Source organism: Nestor notabilis, unplaced genomic scaffold (assembly GCF_000696875.1).
Source record: "Nestor notabilis isolate BGI_N333 unplaced genomic scaffold, ASM69687v1 scaffold7658, whole genome shotgun sequence".
In the NCBI taxonomy this organism is placed as follows: Eukaryota; Metazoa; Chordata; class Aves; order Psittaciformes; family Psittacidae; genus Nestor; species Nestor notabilis.
Window position 1 is genome coordinate 39,883 of NW_009940559.1, and position 9,737 is coordinate 49,619.

The 9,737-nt window shown below is 39.3% G+C and overlaps 1 protein-coding gene across 1 annotated transcript in view; it reads left to right on the plus strand.

The window, feature by feature from the left end:
- LOC104410297 (titin-like) overlaps positions 1–9,737 on the plus strand; it is a 114,772-nt gene that overhangs the window by 39,516 nt on the left and 65,519 nt on the right. The window contains exons 66-79 of the mRNA XM_010020419.1: positions 74–373; positions 478–786; positions 879–1,069; positions 1,629–2,058; positions 2,515–2,823; positions 3,229–3,377; positions 3,469–3,501; positions 3,614–3,743; positions 3,844–4,143; positions 4,231–4,548; positions 4,638–4,934; positions 5,035–5,334; positions 6,029–6,343; positions 6,440–6,588. Of these exons, the coding sequence (XP_010018721.1) occupies positions 74–373; positions 478–786; positions 879–1,069; positions 1,629–2,058; positions 2,515–2,823; positions 3,229–3,377; positions 3,469–3,501; positions 3,614–3,743; positions 3,844–4,143; positions 4,231–4,548; positions 4,638–4,934; positions 5,035–5,334; positions 6,029–6,343; positions 6,440–6,588 (3,530 nt within the window). The remainder of the gene's footprint in view (positions 1–73; positions 374–477; positions 787–878; positions 1,070–1,628; positions 2,059–2,514; positions 2,824–3,228; positions 3,378–3,468; positions 3,502–3,613; positions 3,744–3,843; positions 4,144–4,230; positions 4,549–4,637; positions 4,935–5,034; positions 5,335–6,028; positions 6,344–6,439; positions 6,589–9,737) is intronic.

Sequence of the window (9,737 nt, forward strand, 5' to 3'; positions counted from 1 at the left end):
TACTTTATTTGTATGATTAAAAATTCTCTGATTTTTAAATGTTTTTTTCGTGATGATTTATCCATGTTAATAGGTCCTCCGACAGCACCTGAGAGGTTCATGTACACAGAGAGGACAAAGTCAAGCATTACACTTGATTGGAAACCTCCACGTAGTGATGGTGGTAGTCCAGTCTTAGGATATATTGTTGAGAAGAGGAGACATGATTCAAAAGACTTTGAAAGAGTTAATGCAAGGCTCTGTCCAACAACATCTCTTCTTGTTGATAAACTTGATGAACTTCATATGTATGAATTCCGTGTCAAAGCTGTCAATGCTATTGGAGAAAGTGAACCATCATTGCCTCTCAATGTAGTTATACAAGATGATGAAGGTATATCTGCTTTAAAGAAATCCATACAAATATCTCCAGAAAACTGCAAGGCAATTTCTGTTTTATCTCCATCTTCAATCTGCCATTTTTCTTCTTGTTTGCAGTACCTCCAACTGTTACATTACGCTTGGCTGTGAGAGGAGATACTATCAAAGTGAAGGCAGGAGAACCAGTTAATATTCATGCTGATGTGACAGGTCTGCCAATGCCCAAGGTTGAATGGGACAAGAATGAAGTTTTAATTGACCAGACATCCAGTGCACTTAAGATAACCAAGGAAGAAGTATCTAGAAGCGAGGCAAAAACTGAACTTATCCTGCCTGCAGCAGTGAGGGCTGATAAAGGCACTTACACTGTGAGAGCTTCTAATCGTCTTGGCACTGCGTTTCGCAATGTGCATGTTGAAGTGTATGGTAAGGATGCAATATTTTTAATAAAATGACAGCTAATAGAATTCTTTTGCCTTTTTCTTAATGTGATTCTATGCTCTGTTGCTTTCATACAGATCGTCCTTCTCCACCAAGAAATCTTGCTGTTTCTGACATTAAAGCAGAATCATGTTATTTAACATGGGATGCGCCTCTTGATAATGGTGGTAGTGAAATTACCCATTACATCATTGAGAAACGTGATGCTAGTAGGAAGAAAGCTGAGTGGGAAGAAGTCTCCAAAAGTGTTGTTGAGAGAAGATTTGGGGTAATTTATAAAATACCTTTATTACTTTTATATACTTTATATCTTTTATACTTTACTTTTATATCTTTTGTACTTCACTTTTATATCTTTTGTACTTCACTTTTATATCTTTTATATTCTTTAGTATACATAAAAATAACAATAATGCACATCTAATGAAAACTGCTATTTGCAGATACCTTCTCATGCTCTATTTAGACTCCAGAATCATTGGATGAATGTTGCCCATCTATGTCTGTGTGTTTTCCTCATGTAACCAAAAAAAAATAAATGTTCTCTTTTGCTACTTAATCTCAGATAAATTTGGAAGACATCTTCCTCTCCATTTTTCAGCATTATTCATAGCTTTACCAGCTGCAAAACCAAAACATTTTTGTTTAAGTTTGGACCCATGCATGTGAAATAAGAATATCCCTAGAGCATCATAGACAGCTGTGTAGTACATAAACACATCACTAAGATTCCAAGACATAATTTAAAGTGAAAACTGCTGCATAACATCATTCATTTAAGTTTCTTCTGAAAGTAGCCAGGTATTGATTTAAATCTTATTTTTCAGGTATGGAATCTTGCAACAAATGAAAAATATCAATTTAGAGTCCGGGCTGTAAACAAATATGGAATAAGTGATGAATGCCTCTCAGAAAAAGTTGTTATTAAGGATCCCTATGGCCTTCCTGGACCCCCTGGAAAGCCAAAAGTTTTAGATCGCACCAGATCATCAATGCTGGTGACTTGGGAGCCTCCTTTGAATGATGGTGGCAGCCCAATAACTGGCTATTGGTTGGAGAAGAGAGAGGTGGGAGGTGTCTACTGGTCACGTGTTAACAGGGCTCCGGTAACAAAGCCGTCAGTAAAAGGTCTAGAGTACAATGTGCTTCGCTTGGCTGAAGGTGTTGAATACCAGTTTAGAGTTATGGCTGAAAATCTTGCTGGAATTGGTCCTCCCAGCGAACCATCAGATCCTGCCTTAGCAGCAGATCCCATATGTAAGTATATAATTTCTATGGCAATTATAAAGGACTATATCACACCAGAACCAAAATGTACTGCTATTATTTATATTGAACTTGGTGCAATTAATCCAATGCTTTGTTTTCATTAAGCCAAAAAGAGTATATTGACTCAAAGTTGTTTTCTGATTTGCTGTTTGTCAGCGTTTTGAAAATAATTAGCTTTAATTCAAATTTTAACTCCTTTAAGAATCTTAAATTGTCATTACATGAGTGCAAACACTACCAAATGAACTTGAGTTCAATTTTTATGCCTTGTACCTTAAGTATCCCTTAATAATGTATTATATGTAATTAGTATGCATGTTCTAGGATTATACACTGTGTATGCAGAAGAAAGTGAATATACTTGCATTCTTCCAGAAAATATTCAGAAAAAATGTATGCAGATATTAACTCTCAGGTAATATTTAATTGCTCTTGTTTTACAAGTTGTTCCTGGTCCACCATCTTGCCCAGAGGTCAAAGACAAAACCAAATCATCTGTAGCTCTTGCATGGAAGCCTCCACAAAAGGATGGTGGCAGTCCTATAAAAGGATATATTGTTGAAATGCAAGATGAAGGTAGTTCTGACTGGAAGAAGGTGAATGAAGGAGACAAACTCTTTCCTACTTGTGAATGTGTTATTCCCAACTTGAAAGAGCTCAGAAAATACCGATTTAGGGTGAAAGCTGTAAATGCTGCTGGAGAATCAGAACCAAGTCCTGCAACATCCGAAATACCTGTGCAAGATATTCTAGGTATGTGTTCCGGGAATTAACTTAGGTATTTACACCTGAATGCCACCTACTGCTGTGAATGACCAAGTAGGCTACCAACCAAGCTAAAGTCAAAACAGAGCAATTATGCAAAATGTAACAAAAGATTGACAAGCATTTTTGAAAGTGTCATGATCACCCTTACCAGGGCAGGATCCATTAGAAAACTGATGAGCACTTCGGTCATAATAAGGAAATAATTTGTATTTTATGAAGAAATGACTACCACAGATTTTTCTGTTCATTAATTTTCCAGATTCCTTTTTACACACCAATCTTTCTTTCAAAGACCTGCATTCTGCATGTTTATGTGGGGTTTTAGATCAGTGCTGACAGAAACTTACTTTCAATATCTCTTAAAATTTATATATTTAAATATTTTTGCAGAGGAACCAGAAATCTTCCTTGATATTGGGGCACAGGATTTCCTCTCTTGCCGTGCCGGCTCAACAATTAAAATCCCAGCTGTTATCAAGGGTCGTCCAGTTCCAAGAACATTTTGGGAATTTGAAGGAAAGGCAAAGACAACAGCAAAGGTTAGTAAAAGAAAAAGCTTTTTTCTACATGTGTTTCTAGACATTTAAACCTATCCCTTTTTTTATTTACATCATTTTGTTTTGTTTGTAGGAGGGTGGTCATAATATACCTGAAGAAGCTCAGGTAAAACAAATAATTTTTGTAACATTGCTGCATTTTGTAACGTGGTATTGCAGTATTTTTCAAACAGAAGTATTTAAAGTGAATCTATAACTTCTCTTTCTATAATGCACAGGTGGAAGCAACTGATACACGTTCAGCGATTATCATTCCTGAGTGCAACAGAAGTCATTCTGGACGATACAGTATTACAGCAAAGAACAAAGCAGGACAAAAAACTGTGCATGTCAGAGTCAATGTGCTTGGTATGTCTTACAGACATAGAAGTATTTGCATACTAGATTTTAGTCTTATTTTTCTACATACTTATGTAAATTGTTTTCTATTTTGCTTTTATCTTAACAGATGTCCCAGGTCCACCAAAAGACCTAAAAGTAAGTGATATCACAAGAGGTAGCTGTAAACTTTCATGGAAGATGCCAGATGATGATGGTGGAGATAGAATCAGAGGCTATGTTATAGAGAAAAGAACTATTGATGGGAAGGCCTGGACTAAAGTCAATGCAAACTGTGGAAGTACTTCCTTTGTTGTACCTGATCTCATATCTGGCCAAGAGTATTTCTTCCGGGTACGTGCAGAAAACCGTTTTGGTGTTGGCCCTCCGGCAGAAACCATTCAACGGACCACAGCCAGGGATCCAATCCGTAAGTAAAATCAAAGTTGAACAAATTCTTTAAAGTCAGATGGCACCGTATAGTGGATTTATTCACATTTCTGTTTTGTTTGTGAAGATCCTCCTGATCCACCTATTAAACTAAAGATTGGCCTTGTAACCAAGAACACGGTGAGCTTGACATGGAAACCACCAAAGAATGATGGCGGCGCTCCTGTTACACATTATAATGTTGAATGTCTCCGCTGGGATCGTACAGGAGAAGTGAAAGAGACTTGGAAGCAATGCAACAGACGTGATGTGGAAGAAACAAAGTTCACTGTTGAGGATCTTGTAGAAGGTGGAGAATATGAATTCAGAGTCAAAGCTGTAAATATAGCAGGTCCTAGTAGGCCTTCAGCCACTGTTGGCCCACTTGTTGTCAAAGACCAGACATGTAAGTACTAACTGATACCAGCAAATACAAATTCCTTTTTAAAATTAAGAAGTATTTTTGTATGTTAATTTTTTCAATATTTTGTGTAGGCCCACCATCTATTGAACTCAAAGAATTCATGGAAGTTGAAGAAGGAACAGATGTTAACATTGTGGCCAAGATAAAGGGCGTACCCTTCCCCACGTTAACATGGCTAAAAGCTTCTCCAAAGAAACCGGATGACAAAACACCAGTGATGTATGATCAACATGTCAACAAGATTGTTGGTGAAGATAGCTGCACTTTATTAATTCAACAGTCTCGCAGAAATGATACAGGCTTATATACTATAACAGCTGTAAATAATCTGGGAACTGCTTCAAAGGAGATGAGACTAAATGTTCTGGGTAGATATCAAGAACTCTTGTGCACTGCATCGATTTATGGCATTCGTGTGTTACTTAATAGCATTTTAATTAATTCTTCTTTCCAAATTGTGTCTTTTAGGTCGTCCTGGACCTCCAGTGGGACCTATTAAATTTGAATCCATTTTAGCTGATAAAATGACAATATCATGGCTTCCTCCATTAGATGATGGTGGTTCTAAGATTACAAACTACGTTATAGAGAAAAAAGAAGCAAATAGGAGGACATGGGTACCTGTTACTAATGAGCCTAAGGAATGTTTATTCACTGTTCCCAAGTTGATGGAAGGCCATGAATATGTGTTCCGCATTATGGCACAAAACAAATATGGTATTGGAGAACCTTTGGATAGTGAACCAGAAACAGCACGAAACCTTTTCAGTAAGTACAAAACACTTTCAAATTATGTCAGTTGTTTTTGTATGCTGGTATGTCTACAGCATCTGTTAAATACCACTACTACTTTTATCTCTTCACGTAAATAGATTTTCTAGAACAGCTTGAAGAGTTTTAGCATTGGTAGTTAGTTCTTAAAAACACACGTAGTATGTAAAAATACATTTTTCCCTCATTGTTATATATTAAAATGCAAACTCAAGCTTTTTTAAGGTTTTAATATATGCGTAAGGATTTATCTGATAAGATTCAGGTCATTCTGTTTTATTTGAGACATTTTTGATATCATAGATCAGGAAAAGTCAATTTCCTGCCTTCAGTTTTGAAAGATAAATTAGGCAGAGTAGCTCTGAAGTACAAGGAATATTAGGCTTGCACTAGAAAATCATTCTTAAAACATCCAAGGTTAGACTTGGCAGTGAAATTAGGTAGATCCAGCAAGGCAAAATAAACAACTCTTTTACAGTCATAATTAGAAGGGAAGATATTTTATGTTTAACAGAAGTATATGTACCTGAACAGGCATTGGGACGGTGAGAGGGCAGGTGTCTCATGCAGATAGGTAACTACCTAATGCAACTGTGACCACGTGAATGCATAGCTCTCTTTTTTGCACTTGAGCTACGTCCATGTTTCTTTGGTGTTTTTTTACAAGCTATGTGTCATTTTTTTCACCCAGCTGTTCCTGGACCTTGTGACAAGCCAACAGTTAGCAGTATAACACGTGACTCAATGACTGTAAACTGGGAAGAACCAGAACATGATGGTGGCTCTCCTATTACTGGTTACTGGTTGGAGCGCAAAGAGACTAGTGGAAAGAGATGGACCAGGGTTAATCGTGATCCTATCAAACCTATGACACTAGGAGTTTCATACAAAGTTACAGGTCTTATTGAAGGCTCGGAATATCAGTTCCGTGTTTCAGCTATCAATGCAGCTGGTGTTGGTCCACCAAGCATGCCATCTGATCCAGCAGTTGCTAGAGATCCTATTGGTAAGTATTATAGACTCCCATTTTTAAATGTGAAAATATTCAGATAAGAACATAGAACATATTGTTATGCTGTAATGGTATGATTATATTTTTCAGCCCCACCTGGACCTCCTATTCCAAAAGTTACTGACTGGACAAAGTCTTCTGTGGACTTGGAATGGTCTCCACCACTAAAGGATGGTGGTTCCAGGGTCACTGGCTACATCGTTGAGTATAAAGAGGAAGGAAAGGAAGAATGGGAAAGGGTAGGTAGAAAAAAATTGCAGTATCTGCATTTATTTTCTCTGTGTGTCTATCAAAATAAATCACTCAAAAATATATTTTTTACATATTTTCACTATGAAAGTTATTTTCTAAAAGTTCATATTTTTGCACCATAATTATCTTCATATGTTTAAAACATAAGACCAACTGTAAAAGTCAATAATTCCCCCTTCACAACATCAAGTTAATTTTGCAGTTTCCTAAACTCAGAAATTTTAAATTTCTGGGTAAAGATGTGAGAAAATAAGTAGGTAATTGTGATAGAAGAACAGAAGTCAAGACCAAGTCAGAACTGGCACAAAAGTAAGTCTCACTGGTATCAGACTGTACCAAATCACTTGCAATTACTATGTCCCTATATTTTCCTATACTTTCAATAAATGTAGAATCATAGAATGGTTGGGTTAGAAGGGACCTTAAAAATCATCTAGTAACAACTCCCCCACCATGGTCAGGAACTGGTTTGGTTTGTTTGTTGTTTTTTTTTAATAGTTCATTACTGAAATATTTTTTCAATAATGTACTACCGATTTTTTTTTTTTTTCTTTAATCACAGAGCAGATTGGGTCAGAAGGGACATTAAAGATCATCTAGTTCCAACCCCCCTGCCACCAGCAGGGACACCTTCCACTAGACCAGGTAGCTCAAAGCCCCATCCAACCTGGCCTTAAACACAACCAGTTTTACCAATTCTCTGGACAACCTGTTCCAGTGCCTCACCACCCTCATAGTAAAGAACTTTTTCCAAATATCTAATCTAAGTCTACCCTCTTTCAGTTTAAAGGCATTATCCCTTGTCCTATCACTACGTGCCCTTGCAAAAAGTCCCTCTCCAGATTTCCTGTAGGCCTCCTTTAGGTATTGGAAGGCTGTTATAAGGTCTTCCTGGAGCCTTCTCTTCTCCAGGCTGAACAAGCCCAACTCAGCCTGTCTTCATAGGAGAGATGCTCCAGCCCTCTGATCATCTTCGTGGTCCTCCTCTGGACTTGTTTGAGCAGGTCCACATCCCCCTTGTGTTGGGGGCCCCAGACCAGACCTGAGTACTGCAGATGGGGTCTTGTCAGAGCAAAGAGGGAGAATCCTCTCCCTTGACCTGCTGGCCATACTCCTTTCCATGCAGCCCAGCCTACATTTGGCTTTCTGGGCTGCAAGCAGACACTGCCAGCTCATGATGACCTTCTCATCAATTAACACTCCCATCTCCTTCTCAGGGCTGCTCCCAATCCATTCTCCACCCATCCTGTAGTTGTGCTTGTCCAACCCACGTGTAGGACCTTGCACTTGGTCTTGTTGAACTTCATGAGGTTTGTGCTAGCCCATGTCTCAAGCGTGTCAAGGTCCCTCTGGATGGCATCCCTTCCCTCCAGTGTGTCAACCACACCACACAGCTTTGGTGTCATTGGCAAACCTGCTGAGGTGCACTTAATCCCATTGTCCATGTCACCAACAAAGATGATGAACAGCACTAGTCCCAGTACAGATCCCTGAGGAATGCTACTTATCACTGGTCTCCACTTGGACACTGAGCCATTGACCACAACTCTCTGAATGTGGTTGGAATCATCCAGCTGATTCCTTATCCACCGAGTTGTCCATCTGAAAAATCCATGACTCTCCAATTTAGAGACAAGTATGCTGTACAGGACACTGTCAAATGCCTTGCACAAGTCCAGGTAGATGATGTCAATTGCTCTTCCCTTATCTACCAATGCTGTGGCCCCATCATAGAAGGCTACCAAATTTGTCAGGCACAATTTGCCTTTAGTTAAACCATGTTGGCTGTCACCAATCGCGCCCTTACTGTTCATGTGCCTTAGCATAGTTTGCAGGAGGATCACTCCATGATCTTACTAGGCACGGAGGTGAGACTGACTGGCCTGTGATTCCCTGGGTCTTCCTTTTTTCCCCATTTTAAAAATGGGGGTTATGTTTTCCCTTTTGCAGTCAGAAGGAACTTCACCAGACTGCCAAGACTTCTCAGATATCATGCATAATGGCAGCTTGGCAACTTCATCTGACTGTTCCCTCAGGACCCATGGTGGGTCCCATGGACTTGTGCACTTTCAGGTTCTTTAGGTGACCTCAAACCTTATCTCCTATAGCAGAGTTCTTCATTCCCTCAGTCCCTGTCCTTGCCTTCTGTGACTTGGGCAGTGTGGCTGGAGCTCTTGCCTGTGAAGACCAAGGCAAAAAAGTCCTGAGTACCTCAGCCTTCACTGTATCCTGGGTGACCAAGTCTCCCATTTCCTTCCTGAGGGTGCTCACATTTTCCCTCATCTTCCTTTTATCCCCAATGTATCTATAGAAGTTTTTCTTGTTGCCCTTAATGTCCTTGGCCAGATTGAGTTCTGTTAGGGCTTTAGCTTTCCTAACCTGATATCTGGCGGCTCTAACTATTTCTTTATATTCCTCCCAGGCTACCTGTCCTTGCTTCCACACTCTGTAGGCTTCTTTTTTGTATTTGAGTTTGCCCTAGAGCTCCTTGTTCATCCATGAACGCCTCCTGGTGCTCCTGTCTGACTTCCTGTTTGTCAGAATGCATTGCTCCTGAGTTTGGAGGATGTGATCCTTGAATATTATCTAGCTTTCCCGGGCTCCTCTTCCCTGCAGGGTTTTATCCCATGGAAGTCCGCCAAGAAGAACCCTAAAGAGCCTGAAGTCTGCTCTCCTGAAGTCCAGGGTAGCAGGGTCACTGTGCACTCCCCTCGATGCCCTAAGATTCAAAAACTCTATGGTCACTGCAGCCAAGGCTTCACATTACCCGCCAGCCCCTCCCTGTTAGTAAGGACAAGGTCCAGCATAGACCCCCTCTTTGTTGGTTCCTCTGCATTACTTAAAATTTGACTGATTCCTATCTTGGGTATTTTTGGTATCTCAGTAAACATCTGGGTGCATTTTAAGTAATACCTAAATTTCCTGCCCTATTTCCAGGCTTGATATTGGAGTTTAAAAGGAACAAATAATATTTATTTTTTTTTGCCACTGCCATCTACATGAACTTGTTTGTCAAAAATTACATGTAATTATTCTGAGTCCATGGACTATTGTACTATTGTAAGTGCTGTAACATCCTTTTCTGTTAGAATTATCAAAAAAGTGAATCTTCAAATTAGCTTGTATATGTCCTGCA